General features: G+C 43.0%; 1 protein-coding gene across 1 annotated transcript in view; it reads left to right on the forward strand.

Annotated features, from left to right (window-relative positions):
• Nucleotides 1-27,200, forward strand: part of DLC1 (DLC1 Rho GTPase activating protein) — a 691,613-nt gene that overhangs the window by 575,739 nt on the left and 88,674 nt on the right. Inside the window, 1 exon segment of the mRNA XM_033944479.1 lies at nucleotides 20,513-20,584. Coding sequence (XP_033800370.1) covers nucleotides 20,513-20,584 — 72 coding nt within the window.

A 27,200-nucleotide genomic window follows, 5' to 3' on the forward strand; every position in this document is an offset into this window, starting at 1 on the left:
ATCTAATATAGATGTTCCATAGGAGTTAAACTGAGTTTGGAAAACATGACAGACGTAACTGATAGATTATACGTCACGGATGCTAAATATAACAGATATGTCGGGCAAAGAGAGAGGTTTAGAAGGCTGTGTAGGGATCTGATGTGAGGAGGTAGATTATTCTGGCAGTATTTCAGGGATAATATGACTTATGACCCACAAAGGCTGTCAGATTGTCTTGGGAGATCCTAAAACTAATCCATCTTTACAGATTGATAGAATAACTCTCCATTCAAAATCTGCATAATTAGATGTATTATGCACTAAACCCGGCATGACACAACACAACTTTTTATTTTAATGGGCACAGAAGTTGATGGGTGGAGGGTTAACTGAGTGGCAGGAGACTGCTCCGTGGCTTCCGCATGTGCCAGTCGCTTTCTCCAATGACTGATCAGGTGGAATTTCCAGACACCTCTGTGACACTCATTTATACGCAGGGTGTTTTGGAGCAATTTTCTGGCACTACAGTAACCCACAGGATTTTAATGGTGATTTTAGAGCATCTGGCCCTAGGTACCATGACAACCTAGAGCAGAGACAGCAGAGCTCCCACCCCACTGTACATAGGAGCCAGTATGGCTAGAAGGATGTCTGAGGTTCAGACAAGAGAAACAATCTGCTAGGCAGGGTGGCACATCTTCTCCTGTTTATCACCTAGTTACTACAGAGTGTGTTGTGTAACCAGTAAACATCACCTTTGATGTCTCTGGGCTATAAAGGTTCTAGGGCAGGAATCATTGTCAGGAATTTGTGGAGTTTCTGGAATTCCAGCTAAATGTGGATTGAATGGAAATTTGGAAGGGAGGAAGGTGGAGGTCTTTCAGATTGTATTAAATTCCTTCCCTGGCTTGAAAAATCAGTGGTAGAATAAAGATTGCAGTCAATTAATGCCTCAGCTTCATGGGCCGATGCTTAGAACCTAGCACTGGACTAGTGCCAGCGTTAATCTTTGCAGAATATTCAGGGGGCTGCAGTGCAGGAAACCATAGGCATATCGACGATTAGTGCAAATTTATATTTAAACCTAGTCAAATGATATAAATGAGGTCTTTTGTTATTCCCTCCCAATGTTCAGAGAACAGCAACACAAACAAACCTTGCCCTTACTACTAGAAACTTAATGCCAGCTCAGAGCTGGCAGTGGGGTTATGTGATGAGATGACTTCTATTTATTTATTTATTTATTTTTTTAGCTTAAAATCTGCAGGTTTTGATTTATTTCATAAGTGGAAGGAAGCCTAAGCAAGCCTTTAAGGTCAGGAAGTGAGAAACAATGTGTGAGGGTTCAAGCAAACCCCCAAAGTGAAAGCACACATTGGCGCCTATTTTCTGCACTTAAATCTAAGCCTTTCAAATAAAAAAAAAAAAAAAAATTGAAAAGCTTACATTTAAAGGTGCAGAAGAGCAGTGTCCAATGTGTGTGTCACTTCTTGGTTTGCCTAGACATGCATACAAGAGCCTTAATTTGTCTCAGCTTGCATTTCATTTACATACCATTAGTTTTTTTTGGTGCTGTTCCTGCAGTATGGGTCAGGTGCTGCTCCCGATAGCGTGGGAGGTTCGGAGCATCGGCCCATCAGGGTTTCTCATTCTGTGTTCATGTGACATTTCCTTATAGAAGGCATTTGAATAAAGGTTCAGTGCACTGTCAGTCCCTCTGCTCATTTCTTGCACATTATTTGAAGATAGATCAAATCCCCAGTTCTGTTTATTGCAAAAAGGCGTTGACAGTGTATGAATACTAACCAAACAGCATAAACTAATATTTTTGGCTTTTACTTTTAGCACTATGCACCGAGCATCAGTTTCCTCTTGTTCTGCTTGTTTTTTTAAGAGATTTGCTAGCCCGCCCTTCTTGGGATAAAAATCAAAGCAGCTTTATGTGACTTAATTTTAGGTTATAATAGAAACCAAAGAGGAGAGAGAGAAAAGGGAAACTTAGCAGAGATTAAAGTACAGACTGAAAGAAGAGGAAAAGAGTTGGGGTTAACAGACCACATCACCACCTGCCACTGTCCCCATTTCCTCTGGAAAAGCCGGCATGGAGCTGAATTATAGGGCCCAAGCCTTCCATGCCAACTGCCCAAAGATTTTCTCTTCTTTTTCAGCTTCACTTAGGGGTTCTTTGCACTAAGTTACATTAGATGCTTTGTATCATCCACAAATTTAATCACCTCACTCATCGTACCAATGTCCAGATCGTTTATAAAGATATTGAATAGCACGGGTCCAAGCACTGAGCCCTGCGGCACCCCACTGGTGATGCTGTTCTAGTCCAAGTATTATCCATTTACCCCCACTCTCTTTTTCCTATGCGCCAGCCAGTTTTTAATTCATATGAGTATTTCACCCTCGAGAGACTACGGGAACTCCCCACAGCCATTTCCTAATGGCTATCTGCACGGGGCAGGAGCATAGGAAGATCGCTTCTGCCCCGAAAACCAGCTAGACCACCAGGTAAGGCCGGGATGCCAGGGGGAAGACAAAAATATGGGGGGGGGGGTTTCCCTCCACCCCCCAAAAAAAAAAATCGCGATTATGTGAAATCGCGAGTAGGGAAACCGCGAATGGGGAGGGGGAAGTGTAATTCTCTTTTCAGAAGTTCAGTGCCGTGGCCATCATTCTGGACTGAAGTTTCGCTCCTGTATCCGGTCGAAGCGGATCATATTGTGATTGCTGTTTCCCAGCATCCCTTCTACTTCTACACCTTGTGCCGGTCCTCGCAGTCCATTTAGAATTAAGTCCAGAATTGCATTTCCTCTTATATTTGCAATCGCCCACAGCATCCAGGAACTTGGTCTCCCTACTGCAGCCGGAGGTGCCTAGGTTCCAGTCTATCCCCAGATAGTTGAAGTACTTCTGCGTTGCTTCCCTTGCAGTTGAGTTTAATCTCGTCCGTTATTTCTCTATCAATTTCTTTGGACTACCCCAAGGGTTGGTAGTAGATGCCGATCTTCATTTCCAGTCCATTTGTTCCCGGAATTTTGACCCATAGAGACTCTAACTTATCAGTCAGTTGTGACGTGTTCTTCCAGTAGATTCAGTTTCCTCTTTGACGTATATGGCAATGACACCATCTTTTTGAGCCACTCTGTCTCTGCGGTATAGTTTATATCCCTGTAGCACAGTGTCCCAGATGTTTTCCTCAGTCCATCAGGTTTCCGTGATGCCGATGATGTCAACGTTATCTTTTTGTGCCATAGCTTCTAATTCACCCATCTTATTCCTAAGGCTCCTTGCGTTCGTGTACATACACTTGAGTTTGCGGCTTGTTCCTTTCTTGCATTTCCTTCCCTCTTGTGTCCCTTTCAATCTGTCTTGCCTGTGATCCAGTGAGTATTCCCCTCTATCTTCCTGCATGGTATCCTCCAGGTATACCGGTTCCCAAACCATCGACTCTCTCTCGGTTGACTTTTGGCTTTCCCCTTCTTCCTAGTTTAATAACTTCTCAACTTCTCTCTTAATGTTACTTGCAAGAAGCCTCGTTCCGTCTCTGCTGAGGTGGAGTCCTTCCTGAATAGCTTGGTCTTCCCCCAGAACGTCGTCCAGTTGTGCACAAAGTGGAATCCTTCTTCCTCACACCAGCACCACATCCACACGTTGACTGCTTGCAGCTCCATCTGCCTCTTCTCGTTGGCCCTAGGTACCGACTTCCTATGAGTGTCGGAGCTAATACCACCACAGCTGGCGATAAAAAAATCATAATGCAGCTTTCTGAAGGGGGGGCGGGAGGGTGGTTAGGGGAGGCCTGACTTAGGTAGAATGGGCATTCTTGCACTAACCAGTTAGCGCACAAATTATATGGGAGCCCTTGCCACCTACAAAATAGGTGGCAGTAAGCAGCCGTGGGCGTATCAGGAACATTCCGAATAGTTTACATTGTTACAGAATGCTGCCACAGTGTGGGAGTTCTCGTGGTTCGAGAACTTACAGCAGCCAATTAGCTAGCGGCTCTGCATGGGCAGGAGTGAAGTTAGGTCGCTCCTGCTGCGATTCACTGCTGGACTACCAGGGACTTAACAGGTACGCGGAGGGGGTGGGAAGGAGATAAAAGTTGTTTAAAGTCGGCTGGGTCAGGAGACTGAAGAGATTTCTCCTGTCCTGGCCTACTGCTGGACCACCAGGAATTTAAAAGGTACACGGGGTGGCAAAAGGGAGATAAAAATAGTTAAAGTTGGTTGGGGCAGGAGATGGTAGAGATTCCTCCTGTCCTGGCCCACCTGGACTTATGGTAGGCCTGGTGGAGATCTTTAAGGCATCGGGAGGGAGGGGGAGGGGACAGAACCTAGCAGGGCAGGAAGAAGGGGGACTGGGTACAGAGACCTGCAGGGGAGAAAATGAGGAAGGGGGGATGGATGCAAAGCTTGACAGGGAGGGAGGGGGACTGGGTGCAGAGACTGGCATGGCAAACGAGGGAGTAAGGGAGGGGCTGGATACAGAGCATGGAGGGAGGGCAAATAAGTTGCAGAGCCTAGCAGGGAGGGATGGGGTGGCTGGAAGCGGAGCCTGGCAGGGCAGTGGAGGGATGGGGTAGCTGGAAGCAGAGCCTGGCAGGGTATTGAACTTTAATATTAACACACACACACAGTTTATATTTGAGTCAACCTTTTTCCTTCCTTTGGGGGAAAAAGGTTACCTCGGTTTATATTCGGATTGGTTTATATTCAAGTATAATACAGTATCTTTTGCTTTCCTCATCCAAGAGTAAAGCAAACACGTTGTCAGAGCTTCTGAGGGGGAGATTTTAGGTCAGTCCTGGATTTCTAACACCCCTGTCCTGGTGGATCATGGAAACTACAGAACTTATTTTCAATGAGTACATTCGGGGGCACAAACGCCACACTGCTTTAGTTTTTAAGTTTATTTTAGTATTAAGTTTTAATACCTGGACTAGCCAAAAAGTTTCCAGCACACAAAGTTGGCAGCTTGTGTTATTTCCAGCTGGAGCTACCTGCAGTTTTACCTCTTCATTCAGTCCACCCCTCTTCCCTCCCCTTTCTGATCTGCACCCTAATAGAGATGGGTGGAATGCTGTGCTACAAAACAGAATGGACGGTATTGTGAAGTGATGGTTTCTTGCTTCCTTGTAGGAGCAGAAATCCTTTTCTTTTTAACGTAGGGGTTCTCAACTCAGTCCTTGCGACACACCTAATCAGGTTTTCAGGATACTCGCAATGAATATACATGAGATAGATATGCACACAATGGAGGCAGTACAAAAAATTTATCTCATGTATGTTCTTTGTGGGTATCTGAAAACTGACTGGCTGGGTACGTCCCAAGGATTGGCTCGAGAACCCTTGCTGTAATGAGAAAAGGGGTTAGACTGACTTGTGGAATGTGAGCAGCCACTCCGTATCAGAGTGCAATGTGCTTCATACCTCTGCCGGAGGTGTTTGTCAGCTGGGATGTACACAGTGGGATGGCATGTGCAGTACTTCTCAGATGTGTTCTGGGGAACCACCTGCCAATCAGGTTTTTAGGATTTCCCTAATGAATATGCATGAGAGACATTTTACATCCCTACTAGCTTCATTCTTTAAGGATATCCTGAAAACCCAATTGGCTAATACAGGGGTCGGCAACCCGCGGCTCCAGAGCCGCATGCGGCTCTTTTCCACCTTTGCCACGGCTCCGGTAGTGTGTCACACAGGCATGCAGCTTACAAGTCCGGCGTCGCGGTGGGAAATAGCCATGCTGAGCAGTGAGCTCAGCACGTACACAGATGAAAGCCTTGCTTGCTGATTGGTCCGGCGGCCCCGTGCCGCCAGACCAATCAGCAAGCAAGGCTTTCATCTGTGTACGTGCTGAGCTCACTGCTCAGCATGGCTATTTCCCGCCGCGACGCCGGACTTGTAAGCTGCATGCCTGCATCGCCAGAATTTAGGTAGGCTGTTTTCAACCCCGTGGGAGTCCCGTGGGCCAGGGGGCGTCCCCGTGGGAGTCCCGTGGGTCAGGGGGGCATCCCCGTGGGAGTCCCGTGGGCCAGGGGGAACAGGGAGACAGAAAGAAAAAGTTGGGGGAGAGAATGATGTATGGAGGAGAGGAAACATACAGGAGGCTGAAAGAAAGGAAGATATAGTGAGATGGACACAACGAAGGGTGATGCTGGAAAATAGGTGGAATGGTAATTCTGACAAACACAGAAGGGAAATGCTGGATCAAGGAGAGATGGGGCTCAGGCTGGATGGAATGAGGAGAAATGCCTTGTTGGCCCGGAACTTCCTCTCCTACGTCAGAATTGACGTCAGGGAGCGGAATGCTGGTCAGCGCGACGCTTCTGCAGGGAAAGCTTGGGACGGCAGTGGCTTGGGGGCTATTCCCCGATGGCAGTGGCAGCAAACCGAGTGGCTTGGGGGAGGGCACGGAGAAAGAAAGAAAGGGGGCAGACAGAGACAGAAAGAAGGGGGAACAGGGAGAGAGAAAGAAAAAATTGGGGGAGAGAATGAGGTCTGGAGGAGAGGAAACATACAGGAGGCTGAAAGAAAGGAAGAAAGATTGGATGCACAGTCAGAAGAAGAAAGTGCAACCAGAGACTCATGAAATCACCAAACAGCAAAGGTAGGAAAAATGATTTTATTTTCAATTTAGTGATCAAAATGTGTCTGTTTTGAGAATTTATATCTGCTGTCTATATTTTGCACTATGGCTCCCTTTTACTAAACCGCAATATCGTTTTTTTAGCGCAGGGAGCCTATGAGCATTGAGAGCAGCGCAAGGCATTCAGTGTAACTCCCTGTGCTAAAACCTACTATTGTGGCTAATTATATGGGGGACTACTACTGAATACAAAAACAATGAAACAAGTCCTCAAGTATCTTGCGATCTAATTCAAAAAATAGACTTGTATAAATTAGAATATAAGACAATTCATTTAACTGTACTCTCAGACACCTGTTGTGGCTGATCATCAAAGATCTCAAACGCCAATATTACAGGTGAAGGTATCAATCATTGAGTACTGATTTGAAAAGTGCTCAAAAAGTGCTTGAAATAAATCAAAATAACTTATCTTAATATTGTTGCAGTGCTTTTAAAACCCTACGGGGACCCGTTTCACCAGTCAGCTTCTTCAGGGGTCAAATTTTGAGATATGAGCTCGGGTTAACGAGACAAAAAATGGCGATAGGAGGGAATATACAGTTACATAGCAAAGTTATTGAGTCAAAGTAGCTGGCAAAATTTTCTAGACAATTGTATCTGATTAAGGTTTCCCTATTCCGGGCCATCAAGAGTCAAGGATGGATAAAACACTGAGAATTTCTGATTGCCCTCTCATTGCCTTCACTTGATGAAGCAGAAAGTGGATGTGGACCAGCACACTTAAATTTAATTAAGTTTATTTGCAGCCCCTTTGAACCATACTGAGATCTTCATGGTACCTCCTCAGTCATAGAAGCATAGAAGATGACAGCAGAAGAGGGCCACGGCCCAACAAATCTGCCCACTCTAATGACCCACCCCCTAATTTCTTCCTAGAAGTGATACCACATGCTTATCCCATTTTCTCTTAAAATCCAGCACACTGCTGGCCTCAATTACCTGCAGTGGAAGACTATTCCAATGATCAACCATCCTTTTGGTAAAGAAATACTTCCTGATGTCACTATGAAATCTCCCACCTCTCCCCCCTAAGTTTCAACGGATGTCCTCTTGTTGCCGTAGGTCCTTTAAGAAAAAAGATATCCTCTTCTACCTCAATACGGCCCGTGACATATTTGAACGTCTCGTTCATGTCTCCCCTCTCTCTACATTCCTCGAGTGAGTACAGCTGCAACTTACCCAGCCGTTCCTCATACGGGAGATCCTTGAGTCCTGAGACCATCCTGGTGGCCATTCGCTGAACCGACTCAACGAATAGCCACCAGGATGGTCTCAGGACCAGAGATGTTTTGACACTGTCGGTATTTCTTGTCAGCCATCTGTGTTTAGGGTCACAGACTGCATTGGCTTGCCATGAATTCCATATATTGTACTTTTCTGAAGTATCTGGTCATTAATAAAGCAGTACAGGATGAGTATTTCTTTTGTCACCTCTGTTTTTTGCGTCCTCCTGCAACTCTTCTGGCTCAAAAAAAATATTAAAAAGTTCCTCTTCATGAAAAGCTACGTTTTTCCATTCATGGATACTGCAAGGCGTTAGAGGCCTGAGTAGGCAATATTTGGTAATAGTAGAGTTTTGTAATGCTCTCATTTACTACCCAACTTAAATGAACTTTTCCTGATGCTTTTATGCCTGTTTTAGAAGGTTTACACACATGATCATTATTGCTAATTTTGTTTCATCCATTTGTATTTTCTTGAACTTGTCCATTTCAACTTTTCTTCAAATCTGTGTACATCTCTATATACTTTTCATTCCTCTTTCTCACCCATCCTCACTCACTGTCTTTCACAATCTTATTTTATCTTTGTCCCTCCCTCTCCCACAGCCACTCCTCCAAAGAATTTTCTGCAGTACTTGCTAGCCTATCTTCCAGTTCCTTCCCTTCTTCCAGGTCATGGCAACCATTCTCTGGCTTGGCATTGGCTGTGCTAATTCTGCCAGTTGCTCATTGCTTGGCGGTTGCAGGGCAGACTGCCTCTTTTAGTACCGGTTGCAGGCAGGAATCCTGCACAGATAGCTTTGGCACAGAAAACCTGCAAACCCCAAACTTTATGGTAAAGACTTTTGATAACACTATGCAACACGATATTGTTCACTTAGCTGCTTAAGTGCTGATTTTCAACCAACTCCACATAGTTTTCGACCTTGTGATTGCCCAGGAAGCCCCGAACCACAGAGACAGCTGCATTCTCCTTCCTAATGAGCACTCCAGGATTTTCTTTATGTGTGGTCTGGCAAAAACACCAGATTTGACCTTTGCCTCAGACAGATTAGAGAAGATGACTTGAAGGCTGCCAACTCTTTATCTAGGATCTAGGACTCTGATAAATTGGCCCGATTTGATGTGCAGTGGTGGCATCAGCACCTTCGAGGGGTCCACCAGTGGTTCCCATTTGATGTTGTTTCTCCCCAAAGAGAACTCGGTCCACTGTGATCAGTCTCATCTTTGGTAGTGTGTCTTTGTGTCCCTGCTATCCCAAAGGCAGAGATGGCAGGGAAACTTGGTAGTCTTGGAGACCCATTAGGAATGTCACTTCAGTATACTTCAAGGCACCTAGTCTTGATGCCGCTGTAATCCTTTTTAAGGTGCACTGAGTGAACCAGTGGAAGAGACGGGTACTTGTTCCCATTATGGAGCAACATGGCTTTGATGCTCTTGGATGAGCTGTTAATGAAGAGACACCACTCTTTCAGGTTAGAGGCGAATTAAGTTACCGTTGACTTATCACATTGTGACAGAAGCCCATCTTGATGGGTGAAGGAGGTGAAAAAAGCTTCCTCTGATGTGTGACTTGCACACTTTCATCCAACAAATTTCATTGCTTCAGCCTAGACAGCGAAAGCTCAGCATTGGACTTAGTGAGACCAAGATCTCTGATCATCGTTGAGGTCTTTTTGGTTTGGACAGTATGGGGTTCTCTCATCAGCTGCACCACTGATATTGTAAACTGGATCTACAATATCTCCCTCACTCTCTGACTTGCTCTCTTCTGGAGACAGTTGATCTTTGGGGGAATGGGTATGGGGAGCTCAGGGCAATGTGGCACCAAGGCGATGGATGAAGGAATGTCTAGATAGGTGATTGCAGATGTATTCTTGCCAGTTTAACTTTTGGAAGGGGCCACCATGCAGAGAAGTAGCAGTTGCTTTAGCTGTCAGTGGGTTCCCGCCAAATTCTTGGGATAGCAAACTTCATGGCTCTTATCCTCTCTCTACCATTCTGTAGAAGAACAAAATGAAATTGTAATGAAAGCAATAAATTTATTTCACCTATGACTGATGTGTATGAGATTCTCACAACATATTTCAAATAACATTGAAAATTTTAAAAATTTAAATATTTGTAAAAATGAAACATACTAAGAAATTTTATAGCTGAAAATTCTGTCATCCTAGTGAGAAACAAAATTGTCTTACTTTCCAGAGATTTTTGGCAGTGCTCACATGTGAAGTGAGGTGCTCAAGGTCTGTCATGATTCCCAAAAGGCATGCTGAAATATGCCTTGTAGGCCACCTGGTCCGAGTTTCTAGCAACAACAAGTTTTCCAAACTAAGTATTTTTCAACATTTCTTTTTTTTTTTTGGCGAAGACACATAATTAATGATTTATAATAAAAAGTGGAGCCAATGATGATTTAGGTGAATCATGGGCTTGTATGTTTGTTGTGAAATGAGTCACCTCCGAGGCTGTCGAAGGATGTAGCATCTGCAAAAGTTGATTTGAAATCGCTGGGAACCATTGAGGATTTAGAGTGTTGACCAGTGTTAATTTACTTATCATTTTGTCCCGCCATAAGGAATTTATGACTTAAGTCAGAAATGTGCCTTGTAGGCATTGCGCATCTTAGCAGATGTTTCTATGGATTATTGTTTCCCTCTTGTCTTGATAAATTGGCTATCGAAGCCTGATTCTCAGCTAGCTTGTCCAACATTGCTGCCTGGATGTCCTGCCATCACTTAAAACTAAACATCGCCAAGACTGAACTACTTATTCTTCCACCCAAACCTACATCCCCTCTCCCCCCACTCTGTCTCAGTGGATAACACTCATCCTCCCTGTCTCATGAGCTCGCAACCGTAGTGTCATCTTCAACTCTTCTCTCTCCTCCTCCTCTGTGCAAATCCAGCAGACAGCCAAAACCTATCACTTCTTCCTCTGCAGTATCATCAAAATCTGATCTTTCCTCTCACAGGACACTGCCAAAACTCTTATCTACTCTCAAATCATCTCTTGCCTAGAACAGGAGTAGGCAATTCCAGTCCTCAAGAGCCAGAGCTAGGTCAGGTTTTCAGGATATCCGCAATAAAAATGCATGGGATAGATTTGCATCTCAAGGAGGCAGTGCATGCAAATCCATCTCATACATATTCATTGTGGATATCCTGAAAACCTGACCTGGCTCCAGCTCTTGAGTAGAGAATGACACGGGGAAAAAATCTGTCCCCGTCACTGCCCCGTTCCCGGCCCACCATCCTCTGCACCGCCCCATCACCGCCATCACCATCACCGCCATCCCTTTCACCGCCCCGTCACCACCACTGCCATCCCATTCACCGCTCCGTTACTGTCCCCGCAGCATCCATATAAGCCTTAGTACTGTAATATTTAGCTTATTCCTTTCTTATAAATCAAAATTCCTGCTGCTGAACTAGAGAAAGAGATGTTCAGCTGGCAGGGCTTTGTTTATAAATTTTTATCAACACAACTAATATACTACTTTATCCTAAAGCAATAAATAAATAAATATAATTTTTTTTTCTACCTTTGTTGTCTGGTTTCTGTTTTCCACATCTTTTCATTCAATTCCTTCCATCCACCATGTGTCATCTCTCTGCGTCTTCCATTTGCTGTTACTGTGCCTCTCCCTTCACCACCCCCCCCCCCCCAAATTGGGCTAGCACCCATCTTCTTCCCTCCACTCCCCCATAGTCTGGCATCTGTCTTCTTCCCTTCCAGCATCTTCTCCCCACTCTGTCTTCCACATTTCCCTTCAGGGTCTGTTCCTCTCCACCCTCCTTCAATGTCTGTTCTATTCCTTTCCACCACCACCCTTCCCTCCCTCCTTCCTTTACCATCTGTTCCTTTCTACCACCCTTCAGCTCCTCTCGCGTGGCCTATCTATCTACCTTCCTCCCTCTTATTTTCATGGCACGTTACAATGTAATTTGTGCAAGCCACTGGAGCCTGCAAGCTCGGTCCCTGTCCCATCCCCACAAACCATCTTGCTTCTGTGCTCCTATTTTCCCCATTTCTAATATCTCCCCTATGTATCTGCCATTGCCCACCCCCTGTGTCCATATACCATCCCCATGGCTTGTCCCCTTTATGTCTCTGTCCCTATGCCCCATTCACATAATTTCCCCTCTTTCTGTTACCTTCCTGTGTCCAGATTTCCCCTATCTTCCTCTTCCATACCAGTGTGTCTCTTCGTTTCAACCCCATCTAGCTTCTTTCCCTCGTTCTTCCCCCCCCCCCCTGCTTCCAGCATCTGGCTCACCTGCCTGTCCTCCCCTTTCTTTCCTGCTGTGGGTTTTTCTTTCCCTCTTCATCCCCTTGGCCCAGAATCCTTTTCCCTTTCACTCCCTCCTTCCAGTGTGAGCCGGGAACACGCGCGATTGCGCGGTCCCCGTAGCCCCTCAGCGTTTAGCCTGCTCCCTCCCTTCACCTCACCTTAGTTTGCAGGCTTTCTTTTTCGGCGACCTGCACACTTTCAAAGAGCAGCGCACGCGCGGCTGCTCAGTGTTCAATCTTCTGCTCTGCTGCAACGTCCTGTTTCCGGTTGCGTCAGAGCAGAAGATTGAACACTGAGCAGCCGCGTGTGCTGGTCGCCGAAAAAGAAAGCCTGCAAACTAAGGTGAGTGAAGGGAGGGAGCTGGCTAAACGCTACAATCGATCGGACAAGCAGGGGCTGTGGAGACCGCGCGATCCTAGATGCCTCACTGCGGAAACAAGACCATTCACCGCTCCACGAGGCGGTGAATGGCCTTGTCCCCGTCCCTGCAGCAACTGCTATTTTTCTTTACCCGTTTCGGTGGGTTACCCGCGGCTAAACGCGGCTAGCCGCAGGTAACCGCCACTGTGTCATTCTCTACTCTTGAGGACCGGAATTGCCTACCCCTGGCCTAGACTATTGCAACCTGCTTCTCACTGGCCTCCCATGTAACCATTTCTCTCCCCTTTAATCCGTTCAGAATGCTGCTGCATGACTTATATATTCCACCAGAGTCACTATGCTCACATCACCCCTCTCCTCAAGTTGCTTCACTGGCTCCCCATCCACTTCTGTGTATAGTTCAAATTCCTCTTATCGACCTACAAGTGTATTCATTCTTTAGCTCCTCAATATCTCTCCTGTCTTGTCTCTCCCTACACTTCTCCCCTTGAACTCCATTCATCAAGCAAATCTCTCCTATCTGTACCCTTCTGAACTACTGCCAGCTCCAGACTGCGCCCTTTCTCTCTTGCACCATACGCCTGGAACAAACTGCCTGAATCAGTAAGTCAAGCGCCGTTCCTGGAATTACTCAAATTCAGAGTAAAAGCCCACCTCTTTTGAGAATGCATTTAACTCTTAAACCCCTCACCCTAAGCACCCTGAGAACTCTCTAAGCCCCTGCTTGTCCTGTTGTCTGTTAATGTTAGATTGTAAACTCTACTAAGCAGGAACTGTCTTAAAATATGTTGTTGTACAGCTTTGCATATGCCTAGCAGTGCTACAGAAATGTTAAATAGTAGTAATAATAATAATTTTATTTCTTATATACTGCTATACCATAAGTTCGAAGCGGTTTACAGTAAGATTCATGCAATGAGAGTATGCGATGATTACACCAAGAAACATAAGTATGCAACAAGATACATAAATTCAGAGTGGTTTACAACAAGTACATAAGTACAGAGCGGTTTGCAAGCAGATACATGCGATGAGAATATGAGAAGATTGTGACAAGCAACAAATGATTACAACGGGATACAGAAGGACAGAGCGGTTTACAACAGGATACAGGAGTTCGGGCAGTTTACAAGAAGATGCATGTAATGGGGTTAAGAGGGGAAATGGGAAGAGAAAGCATTTTCAGGGGTAGACATAGTCAATGGAAGAGAACTCAAATTGTGTTAAATAATCGCGTCTTCAGTGATTTTCTGAAGTCAGCATATGACGCGGCCTCGAGTATGGGTTTTACGAGCCATGTGTTCAGTTTGGCTGCCTGGAATGATAGCGTTCTGTCAAGGAACTTCTTGTAGTGACGTGATTTAGGGATGGGTAATTAAAGAGAAGTATTCTGCGTGAGTTCTTACTAGGGTAGTTGAGGATGAATTGGGAGGTGAGGTAAGTTGGTAGCATTCCAAAGGCCGCTTTGTAGCTGAAGCAGGCAAGCTTGAATAGTATTCTGGATTCTACCGGCAACCAGTGAAGTATTTGGAAGTATGGGGTGATGTGTTCCATTTTTTTTAATCCAAAGATGAGTCGGACTGCAGTGTTTTGGATTAATCTTAGCTTGTGGAGTGTCTTCTTATAAGCTCCCAGATATATAATGTTGCAGTAGTCCAGCGTGCTCAAGATGGAAGATTGTACAAGTAATCGAAAGGATGATTCATCGAAGAATTTTTTGATGGTGCGGAGCTTCCATAGGGCTGAGATACTTTTTTTGAACATTAGATCTGTATGCTTTTCCAGGGTTAGGTGTCTGTCAAGGGTAACGCCTAGTATTTTTATAGTTTGATCAATTTTGTAATCTCGGCCGTTAACATGAATCTTGTTGTCTTTTATCTTTTCATTGGGAGATGCCAGGAAAAATTAAGTTTTTTCTGTGTTCAGTTTTAGTTTGAAGACCTTCATCCAATGCTCTATCTGATTTAGGGTATTGGATAGGAGATTAATGAAGTCTGCTGATAGGCTGGATAGTGAAAGCACAACAGTGATATCGTCAGCGTAGATGTGGAAGTTGAGATTTAGGCTTTGTAGCAGGTGTCCCAATGAGATGAGGTAGATGTTGAATAGGGTCGGATATAACGGAGAGCCCTGGGGTAGTCCGCAGTTGTTATTCCAGCTGAAGGAGAGTTTGTCTTCTTTGAATACCTGATAGGATCTGAGTTCGAGGAATCCCTGGAACCAGTTGTAAGTGTTTCCTGTGATGCCTAATGATTCAAGACAGTTCAACAGAATGGTGTGGTCAACGAGGTCGAAGGCATAGCTTAGATCTAATTGGAGAATCATTGCACTCGAGCCTTGACTGAGAAGGGAATGTAGATGGTTTAGGAGAGAGGTCATTATAGTTTCGGTGCTGAAGCCGGGTCTGAAACCAGATTGGTTATTGTGCAGTAGGTTGAATTTGTCTAGATAGGTATTTAGTTCAGCATTTACCAGGCCTTCCATTAGTTTGGCTGCCAGAGGGATGTTTGCCTACTGCCAATTTTGTCCCGCAACAATTCAGAAATTACTAAAGGTTAAAAAAGAAGGATATGGCGATACTTGAGAGGGTCCAGAGAAGAGCTACACGTATGATAAAGGGTATGGAAAACCTTTCATACGCAGACAGGCTAGAGAAACTGGGGCTCTTCTCCCTGGAAAAGCGGAGACTCAGAGGAGACATGATAGAGACACTAACGGATGTAGCGGTATATAAGAAATAAATTACATTACATTACATATAAGATCATGAAGGGCATTGAGAATGTGGAGAGGGACAGATTCTTCAGCCTACAGGGAACTACAAGAACAAGGGGGCACTCAGAAAAACTAAAAGAGGACAAGTTTAGAACCAATGCCAGGAAGTACTTCTTCACTCAGAGGGTGGTGGATACCTGGAATGCACTTCCGGAGGGTGTGATAGGACAGAGTACTTTACAGGGTTTCAAAGAGAAATTGGATAAATTCTTGAAAGAAGAAGTTATTGAAGGATATGGATAGGGAAGATATATGATAAAGAAGGGTACAGTTAGAATAGTGGTCTGAAACTCGCGGCCCAGGGGCCACATGCAGCCCACCAGGTACTATTTTGAGGCCCTCGGTATGTTTATCATAATCACAAAAGTAAAATAAAACAGTTTCTTGATCATATCTCTTTAGCTATAAATGACAATATTATTATTAAGACTTAGCCAAAAGGAAAGATTTATAAACTATAAAGAGTTTTACCTCATGCAAAATTGTCATTTCTTTAATAAGACATTAACTATTTTTTTCTGCGGCCCTCCAAGTACCGACAAATCCAAAATGTGGCCCTGTAAGGGTTTGAGTTTGAGACCACTGAGTTAGAAGAATATAGATAAGGAAGAATAAAAAGGATTGAGGGATATAAGGGATCACTTACAGGTCATGGACCTGATGGGCCACCACGGGAGTGGAGCGGACTGTCGGGCGAGATGGACCTCTAGTCTGACCCGGCGGAGGCAATTCTTATGTTCTTATAGATGTGTCTGCTGAGAGACAGGTTTCTGTCCACATGCACTGCAATAACAGCGCATTTGAAAAGCCCTTACTTCCTGCTATATATATATATTTTTTTTTTTTTGCAGGCAGTAAAAGCTGTTATGCTAACCTGGAGATAAGTGCCATACACCTACAACATGCTGCTTTCATCGCCCATCTCTGCCCACAGCTGCAGTAAGCCTCACCGCCTGAATTGCCACGCAGTAAATACTGCAGCGGCAAGTGTGGCGTGCCTGCAGTATTGTTTGCCGCATGACAGTACCCTACTGTGCTTTAGTTAAAAGCCTCACAGTTTACTCAGCTTAGAATCAATCTGGAATGTTCTGCAAAACAGATACATTTCAAAATATCAAAGTTCTGGTCACAAAAGCAAAGTTTGAGGTGAATGATAGCCATTTTCTATACTTTTGTGGTATAGGCAATTAAGACAGAACACTTATTACCCAGGAACAAAAAAAAAAAAAAAGTTACATTGTGTAATGGAGAAAACAATTGAAATAATAATAATAGTATGAGTAAAGATAGAAGATCACGGTGTAGCAAAAAATCCCCTCCATGTAAATAACAGTGTGATAAATATAAATCATGGCAGCTGGTGACTGGGGCAAGTAGGATTCTTTGTTTTGGGGGTTTTTTTTTGTTGCAACCTCTTTTCCTTTTAGTTCCCATATTCCTTATCCCATCCCAGACATTATCTGAGCTTTCTCCCCCTCCTTACCTGGAAGGAAGGGAGCAGCAATTCATAGCTGTCACCACCTCCACTATCTGTCTTCGTTCTTGAGCTTTGAAGCGTGTTTCTGTCAGTCAGTGAAGCCATAAAGCACCACATAAGTCATATTAAGTTGCAAAATGCATGAAGATCTGGTTTTGATGAAAAAATAGTGCTCTCCACTTTAATTCTAATTTAAATATCATTCTTGAGGCAAAAATAGAGTTCTTGGCTTGCTACTTGCATGTATGTGGATTTAGGGCTTCAGAGCTGTGGAGAAATAACGGGGTCATTTGGAGAGACTAAGTTCATGGTCTCATTTGCATAAATCAGTAGAGATTGAAAAGTGGGGCCATGTGTGGGAAAAAAAACCTATCCACTTGGTGGTAGGGCCAGGCTGTTATAGCTCAAAACTGAAGTGAAGTATATAGAGCGATTGAGAAAATGGGCTTTCTGTGTTTTGTACTGTCTTGGAGAGCAAGCAGCCATCTTATTTTATTAAAGTTGTAGTATGAGGTGTATGCATTATATAGGGCAGGGGTAAGGAACTCCGATCCTCGTATTCCAATCGGGTTTTTAGGATTTCACCAATGAATATGCATTGAAAGCAGTGCATGCAAATAGATCTCATGCATATTCATTGGGGAAATCCTGAAAACCCGACTGGAATACGGCTCTCGAGGACCGGAGTTACCTACCCCTGATATAGGGGGTTAGCCTGGTCAAGTTATCAATTTATCTTCTGATTGGAGAATATGGGTGTGGTTAATGTATTTAATATACCGCCTTTTTGTATCTCAAAACTACCCTTGGAATTGACTTGGAAACCAACAAATCAGGGTTTATTCCTGGACTGTGTCTATTGCAAGGCTGCCCAAGTCCGGTCCTCGAGATCTACTGGCAGGCCAGGTTTTCAGGATATCCACAATGAATATGCATGAGAGAGATCTGCATTCACTGCCTTCTTAGTAAGCAAATCTCTCATACATGTTCATATCCTGAAAACCTGGCCTGCCAGTAGATCTCGAGGACCAGACTTTGGCAGCCCTGGTACTGGTTTGCTAGGCAGAGAACAGTTTAGCTGACCATTTACTCAATGAATATAAAATCTTGCAGTAAATAATAACTGTTTTCCTATTATATGTGGGTGTCTCCCATTGTTAAGTACCTATGTCCACGTTCACACTATAAATAACAATTTTCTGAAGCCTTGTTAGATCAGTGTTTGTGGTGCTTTAAAATTTTTCTAATGTGCTGTAGGTGAAAGTCAAGGATTTGGGAGCTGTATTGGAGCGAGCTTACATACAAACCTATTCTGGTAATCCCACAGCTAGATTTTCAGAGATCCACAATGAAACGAGCATGAGCTGAATATGCAAACAGATATCTTACATAGAGTTAGGAAAATATTCTGACTGTTTTTAGCATCCCCAGGTCGTGATTAGGAAGCTCTGGTATATGCTAACACCAACCTCAGAGAGAATAGTCCAAAAATTGCAGTAAAGTAGACCTGAGAGACAAATATTTATTTATAAAGCTTTGAGGTTGAGGGGAGAGGCGCTGGGCTATGGCCATGTCCAAATATGAGAGATCTGCATCATTCACTGTAGTTTGTTTTAGATTATACTTGCAGTTGAAGCAGGTTATTCAGAGTGGGTTCCCTGAATGGAAAAATTTTTAAACTTATTTTAGCTTGCAGATCCTTTGCTACCAAACTGATCTAGTAGGACATAGAAGTCGCAAGATAGCTGGCGGTATATAAAAATAAAGTTATTATTATTATTATCAGGCTGCCCAGTGGTACAAATTGATTTCTGGATTTTTGAATAAGAAGCCAAAAAATAGTCTTAGAGATATTTGGAGCATCAAGATAAAACAGTATATTTCTGTGTCTCGTTGGCCACGAATTTGGACTTGGAGATTGAAATGTACAATGTCAGCATCTATGAGACAAACATGGTTATTTCTGTTACATAGGATTTTTGGACCCTCAGTTCGATTAAATAAAATAGGTAGTTCTAAGTCTAATAGATGCTGGCACTGTCATATTGATATAGGGACTTTGGATCATCTGCTATATTTTTGTCCTTTTATATTTATATTTTGGAAGTCAATATGGGGGACAAATAAATCTTGTTCTGGACTCAAATGTTCCATTATCATATGAAGCTATAATATGTGGAACGATGCTACATGTGAAACCCACTTTAGATAAATATAAGAGCCGTTTTTTTTAAGATCATGACGGGCATAGACATGCAATTGATCACGAGAAATTGGAAAAACCACGACAGATTAAGTTACACTTTTTGGTGGGTGAATGTATGCACTACATACAAATATGATAGAATTAACACAGAATGTAGGGGATTTAGTGGTGTATTTAATAAAGTTTGGAGCCCATTGACTAAATTTATGGAGGTACGATAATATTTATTTTATTCATTTCCTATACACATCCATGGGGGGAGGGGGGAAGGGAGGGAAATAAATAAGTACTGATGGTGACATTTAGTAAAACTTTAAGAATTATTTAAATCATATATTATGTTAAATTGTATTATTATTTACTATATGAAATTTGAAAATCTCAAATGATGTATAAGTTGTTTGGCACTGTTTTTAGTTTAAAAATCAATAAAGATTTATAAAAAAAAAAAAAAAAAGAAGTAGTATTTTTTGGATGCTTTAATGATTTGTTGTGAATTGCTTGAGGGTATACTTGGAGGTGATTAATAATTTTTTTAATGTAGTATGTTGAGTAGATTAGGAGCGAAAAGAGAAATGAACTTGGGAAGAGAAGCAGATGCAGAAATACAGTAACCAAACCAGAAAGATTATATTTTGAGCTGCCTAGCTCTAGGAAATCGCAATGCTCCCGAGAAGCCCTGTTCTCTGCGTGTCTCAGGTTTACATTTCAGCATATATTGTTTGACCATTGAGCAATGCATAACAAAATCCAAAGAAACCCAGTGTGACCCAGTACATGGACCTCGATTTTGGCAATGATAATTTGTTTTTTATACGTCTGTATGTGATGGGGGAGAGGGAAGGGAACATCTTGGAAGTTTTATCAACTGAAAAAGTAAAGTTACACAGGCAGCTTGCAGGCAAGCCAGTCGTAACCGAGTTAGCTATTCTGCACATGAGAATGAGCTTTGATCACACAATCAGTCACTTGTTCTTAAGTCTTAGGGTCAGCTGTTATCTACATTATTCCAGACTGCAGGGTGTTATGAACTTAATTTAGGAATTTCTTCTGGAGAATGTGGGTGTGTCGGGAGATTACAGGATTTATGGGAACTAATACCTTTCATGTTGATCATCGCAATGTTTGTGACAAAAGAATAGTCCCTCTCTGGGTTGTGACCATCCCCTGTTTTCAAACAGTTACCTACACGCTGTACAAGACCCTCTTGAATCACACTAATGAGATGAATGCTAGGATGTTGTGACTAAACAAGAGAGGCTCTGTGCTGTATAGCATGATTGACATACTTAAGCTGAGACCCCATGAAAGCAGAAAATAAAAACCTAAATTAAAAAAAAAGGGGGAAAAAAACCCCACTAATGAAGGGCAAAGTCTGGGAACGAGCCATATTTCAATAGTTGAATATTTACGTACATGCCAGTATGGTTCCCCTAGTGAAATAAAACTTCTACAAAGGAATGTCTTGCTTGCCAATTCACTAACCGCAGGGTGTTTGTCTTATCTTACAGAAATCGAGGCCAAGGAAGCATGTGATTGGCTGCGGGCAGCAGGTTTCCCACAGTATGCTCAGCTTTATGAAGGTATGCTGGAAACACTTCAGAGGATTTTCTGTCTTTTAGTCATATCATTTGAAGAGGTTGCTTACAAATTTTAAATCTTCTGTTGATCTAAATTGGAAGTGATATCATGCCATTTTACATTCTTGATAGGAAAAGTTTGAATTATATGCATCTCCATTATGCTGCTGTAGGTAGAGAGAGCTAGCTGTATTCTTTATCTGTAGCACTCATCTTCCTACTCATTTCTGGATAGACCTTCATTTAGAGAGACATTTTTGATATGATGTCTAAATCCGAGTTGAGACATTTTGCAGAACACGCACAAAAATTCAGTACCAAATGAGTCCATTTTCAAAATTGAAAGGCATCCATCTTGTTTTTTGTTTTGTTTTGTTTTTAATGGATGTTTGTGCTCAGTGCATCTATATTTTTGAACCATATGCGAAAAAAAAATACAAAAGAAAAACACATAGAACAAACCATTGGCTCATAGAAGGGGGCCAGCATTCTTAGTAGGCTGGCCAAATAGACATCCTAGCAGAGCAGTGGGACACCCTAGGGGGCATTGCAGTGAACCTCACATAAAAAGTCCTAGTATTTGTCTCATAGCCCCCTTATATTGTATGGTGAGGCTTCCAAAACCCACTATACCCAACTGTACACTACACCAATAGCCCTTGTGCCTGCAAGTGGCACTTATATGTTGCTATTAGGATGGGGTTTGGAAGGCTCACATGTTCCACTACAACTACAAGGGTAGGGGTTAGAGTCATATCTATGACTGACTACACCACCTATCAGGCTACTCCAGGAATTTGCTTGATAGTCTACTAGGACTGGGCATAACATCTGAAGCTGTCGGACAGGCATGTATGTAACATTTCATTCACATCTTTGTGGGATGAGAGGGGGGCAGTGTTGGGGATGAGTGGGGGGGATGAGAGGTGATTGTGGGGGGGGGGTCATATTTATATCCCTCCAGTGGTCATCTGGTCAGTTTGGGTACCGTTTTGGTACTTTTTAATTGTTAAAAGATTATTAGCCCTAGACGTTTAAATTGTGCCTTAGACATATTCTTAAATGTTCGATTATGACAGAAAAACATCCAGGTCATGAGCCCACCCAAGTCCCACCCACACCATGCCTCTAACATGCCCTTTGAGATTTAGATGAACTGTAGATGGACGGCATAGATAGCCATCTAGAAAATAGCGAATTGGAAGGGTTTGACGAGAAAAACATCCAGCTGCCCCTTTATACCACTTTTTAGTTTTCTGTCTTTTGGGAAAAAGAGTCCCTTGGTGAACCAGTACACACAACATGGAGAGTACTGGATGTGTATCAAATAAAACAATCCCAATCTTTAAGAAGTGGAATTTGAAAATTAAATTCACAAGATACGGCAATATTTTCCAAGATTTTTTTTTTTTTTTTTAAGCAACCAATTCCATGCTTGTGATGAACCTGAATATATGGAGGTTTTGGTTTATATACTGTAATGGGAATCCTGGGTTGGTGTTCCACCAATAAATAAAACTTACAAGACTCTTTAAAACTCAGTGGAGGAGTATGTGGGCTGTTTGATGGTTGAGAGCAGTGGGGCATGCAAATGGAGGGCCTTGGACTTCTTCTATTACATTTTTTTAGGGCTTCCCAAACCTGTCCTGGAGATCCCACAGCCAGTATGCTTTTCAGGATATCCATGATGAATATGCATTAGGTGAATTTGTATATTCTGAGTCTCCGGTGTAGTGTGTTTATTGTGGATATCCTGAAAACCCGAGTGGTTGTGGGATCTCCAGGACAGGTGGAAAGCCTTTACCTACATTAACTGAAGGGATAACACAGAGATTGAGGGCAAATGGGAACATCATCATACTGTATGAAATGATAAAAGTAAAATATACACATAGAAAAAGAGAAAATGACAACAGATAAAGACCATATACAGTCATAGTGTGAGGCTGGCAGGAGGTGGAAATTGTTGGCACACTGATGTATATAACAAGAATTTTCACAGACTGAAGTGTGTAATTTTGAATGGGAAAGAAGTTCACTGGGTATTGGGGGGTATCAAAGTGAGGGGTGGGGGAGGGAGGCTTTTGAAGGATTGTTATTTTAGAGAGCTGTTTCCTTTTTAAAATGTTATGTGATACACATATTTTTGTTGTTGTCTGTAGTGGTTCCTTTTCTGAAAGACTTAATAAAAAGATTTTGAACCCTAAAAACTTTAAAACAAATGCCTGGCAAAACAAAGACCCCCAACAACAAGTTAAAAGGCTATTTATTTAACCTTTAGCTGTTCAGTTACATAAACTTTAGATTATGAGGTAAAGTTTCATTAATCTAATGTGTACCTATTAGCAAACTTCATTTTTTTAATTATGTTGACCAATCTTTAAAAAAAAAAAAAAACACCTACCATAGTTTATCCAAATATCTTTAGGTGACTGTGTACATTCTAAGCAGTTCTTTCAGCCATCATGATAATTCAGGAGCCAAATTCTTGTCACAATAAACCATCTCATAACACTGTGTCATTTTCAGGCTTTTCACCTTTTCCTCTTTTCTCATAATTCTAGGACAGTAAGAAATATATAGTTCTCCCATTCTCCACTCACTAAAGATTCAATGTAGTAATTATTTTCAGCAGTTGATCCATCAGTAAAAAATGGAAAAAAAAAAAAGTCCAAATCCCTGAGAACCTTTTGCAGCGTGATATTTCACACACAGAACGTGGAAGCTAATGAGATAATAGGCTGATGTGTAATCTTCTAGTATCCATCCTAGCAGAACTTTCCTTGGAATGATGTCAGGGTAAGGAAAATTCACTTCTAAAACAATAGCCTGTGTGCACAGAAAAGAAGGAAGTTGTGTTTGCCAAGTTCTGGAGCTGCTGCTTATCCTGTCACATTGCCAATAATACAAAAATAATTTCAACTATATCCTGTTCCAATTCATCTTACTTACACCTAGCCAAAAACAGGTGAGTACCTCTGAAACTTGTCAGGAGAGGGTGTTCTTGTTTTAAATTGCTATTAAGAAAGATTTTTTGCCAAAAGTAAAGTCTGTAATGTACAGTTCTGGAGACTGCACCCTCAAAAGACATGAACAATATGCAGATGGCCTAGAGGGTGGGTTCTAAAATGGTCTGTGGTCCTTGTCTAGTGGGCCAGATTTAAAGGTCCCATTATGTAAAGTTTGGAAGAAAAGCAGGAAAGGGGAGATATGAGACATAAACATAAAAACTCACTTCTATACTGCTAAGGTCAATGCAATTCACAAAAGATAAAGAATAAAAATGAGTTTCGACAACAAAATATATCCAATTCCCAAAAGATTCAGTAAAGAGATGTGTTTTTAAGGCACAACGAAACTGTTAGTAAGAGTTGAAAGACGTAAATAGGTGATTCAAATCCTTGGCCAAAGAGACATTTGAAAAAAGGAGGCTGAGAAGGGACATGATCGAAATATTCAAAATAATGAAGGGAATAGACTTAGAAGATAAAGACAGGTTGTTCACCCTTTCCAAGGTAAGGAGAACGAGAGGGCACTCTCTAAAGTTAAAAGGGATAGATTCTATACAAACGTAAGGAAGTTCTTTACCCAGAGAGTGGTGGGAAAACTGGAACGCTCTTCTGGAGGCTGTTATAAGGGAAAACACCCTCCAGGGATTCAAGACAAAGTTAGACAAGTTCCTGCTAAACCAAAACATACGCAGGTAAGGCTATCGGTTAGGACACTGATCTTTGACCTAAGGGCCGCTGCGGGAGTGGACTGCTGGGTACGATGGACCACTGGTCTGACCCAGCAGTGGCAATTCTTATGTTCTTAAATACCTTGGTGGCATAAATGCCCAGAAGAGAGGCCTCTTTCACCTGAAAGGAAGCTCTGGAATGAGGGGGCATAGGATGAAGGTGAAAGGGGACAGACTCTAGAATAATCTAAGAAAATATTTCTGGAGGCTACCTGAGTGAGAAGTGCAGCGTTTGGGGGTTTGTTCCTATGCTCCAGATAATAGCAGCGCTCTGAAAACATCTAGAGCCAGTGACTTCGGGTGCCGAATTTCGGTGGGCACCCACGGAGACAGAAGCCCTGACGTCAGCCAGGTCCTACACTAGAGAGTGAAAAGGACGCCGCTACTATCTATCCATGGAGGCTACCTGAGTGAGAAGTGCAGCGTTTGGGGGTTTGTTCCTGTGCTCCAGATAATAGCAGTGCTCTGAAAACATCTAGAGCCAGTGACTTCGGGTGCCGAATTTCGGTGGGCACCCGCCGAGACAGAAGCCCTGATGTCAGCCGGGTCCTACACTAGAGAGTGAAAAGGACGCCGCCACTGTGGTGCGTGACCTCAGGGCGTGGCCAAAGGGGCGTGCCCTAAGGGGCACGTCAAGCCCCTTGGGAGCCCCTTTGGAGATACTGGGAGACATTGGGGGACATCGAGACACGAAGGACTGTCAGAGCTGTATGTATGTATGTTAATAATTATTTAAAATCGAATGGGGAAAAGGAAAGTTAAACCCAAAGTATCGACTCCAGTAATGGTTGGCCCCATAGACAGACACCTAGGCCCGGATTCTCTATACGACGGCCCAGGAGAGGCATCCTATACAGAATCGGGCCTACACTAAACCCCGATTCTGTAACCAGCGTCCATGTTACAGACGCCGGTTACAGAATCAGGTTAGAGTAGACGCGGCAGCTACACTTATCGCGGCAAGAGATCTCCCTGCCGCGATAAGTATAGTGGCTGCCTGTCCGATTGCCGGCAGGAGGGTGCCCAAACCCTCCTGCCGGAAGATGCCCCCAATCCCCCCCAACACTACCATCGCCAGCAGGAGGGTGCCCAAACCCTCCTGCCGGAAGACGCCCCCCCCCCCTGCGCTAACAACCCCAAACCTCACCCCCACCAAACTAACCTTTAATTGCAGTCCGGAGGGGTCTTGCCTGTCCAGCCGGCAGGCCCGCCTAGTCGAAATGAGGCGGGCCCGCCCCTTCCTGGCCCATCCCGCGAAGCCTAAGGCCTGATTGGCCCAGGCTCTAGAAGCCTGGACCAATCAGGCCTTAGGCATAGCGGGTCCGCCCATCCCCATTGCATTATCGTAATTTCTAAGCGATTTACAAATAAAAGTAGGAGTGCATACTGTTTAAAATGCATTGAAGGCCAAGACATTACAAACTTGCACGTGAGGAGAGCGGGAAGAACTACAATAAATATAGGAAAGAAGAACAAAAAAAGTCAAAACATAAGGGGAGGTAAGAGATCTATGTTTTAGAGAAGTGCATGAAGTTGACTCGTATAAGTCAGAACATTAGAAGGATAAATAATTTAGTTTTATTTTTCTTAAAAAAATAAATATCAAACTGTCTCGCATGGGTCGGTTCTTGAAAGCATCCTTGTATAGCCAGCATTTTAGCATTCCTTTGAATATGATAAGTGTTTTTTCTTCTTTGATATAGGCTGGCAATGCGTTCCATATTTCAGGAGCTGTAACAGAAAAAATAGTATTTATAATTCTTAGGGATGGGACTTCTCCTCTCTTCTCTCTCCTTATACACCTCCCAGAGAACTCTGTTCCTCAGATCAGCTGCTCTTAGCTGTACCCTTCTCCTCCACTGCCAGTTCCAGACTTTGTTCCTTTCATCTAGCTGCCCCCTGTGCCTGGAATAAATTACCTGAGTTTGATCGCCGAGCTACTTTCCTTCTCTTCTTTAAAAGCAGACTGAACCCCACCTTTTCTGATGTAGCCTTTAATCCATAACCCTACTCCCCACTGCCCTAGCCAGCAGATTAACTGTTCCCCTTAACTGTATCCATGACATCCTATTTTGTCTTGTCTGTTTATATTGTAAGCTCCTTTGAGCAGGGACTGTCTTCTTTATGGCTCTGTATAGTGCTGCATATGTCTGGTAGCGCTATAGAAACAATTAATAGTAGTAGTTCTGAGTCTAGGTGAGTGTCCCTCCTCTGTGCAATGACATTGCTCACCTGTTTGTGAAAAATGAATGCTACAGATAAGCAACTTTTGTTTTCCTCAAGTAATACATTTCACTTCAGTTCAGTTTTGTCATACTAATAGCTTGCATTCAAATGAATGAGTAGCTTAATGGTTAGCAACAAAAAGAATTCCAGGGCAGCCAGGGTTCAAACCTGCTAACCTTGAGCAAATCATTTCATCGTCCATCGCTTCACGCACAGACTTAATTGTAAACTCTTTGTGAACAGTCAAATACCTACCATTGAAAAGACATTAGCTAAATCTGTGTTTATTGTTCATGCTTGCTCTCTTATTACAGCTTTTTCATCATTCCTTTTTGTGTGCTTTTCCCTTCCTTGACTTCTACATGCTTTAAAAATGAATTTCATCAACATTCATAAGCAAAGGCATATTCCATAGCAAAGCAGCAGATGAATCCAGAGACTAGTGGGTATAGCTCACATCGACCAGCAGGTGGAGATAGAGAACTGATTAACAGTTGGCCTTAAAGGCTGGTGTTCCTTCAGTTAATTCAGTTTTGCTCTATCTCCCAGCAGGGTTGGAGCTATCCTTCTAGCTCCTGGTCTCTGCCTGCTGCAGGATAGATGGAGGTGGTGTTCTGTTAGGATTCCTCTGTTGAGACTAGTTCTCTTCAGTAG

The sequence above is a fragment of the Geotrypetes seraphini genome, chromosome 1, assembly GCF_902459505.1.
Source record: "Geotrypetes seraphini chromosome 1, aGeoSer1.1, whole genome shotgun sequence".
Taxonomy (NCBI): Eukaryota; Metazoa; Chordata; class Amphibia; order Gymnophiona; family Dermophiidae; genus Geotrypetes; species Geotrypetes seraphini.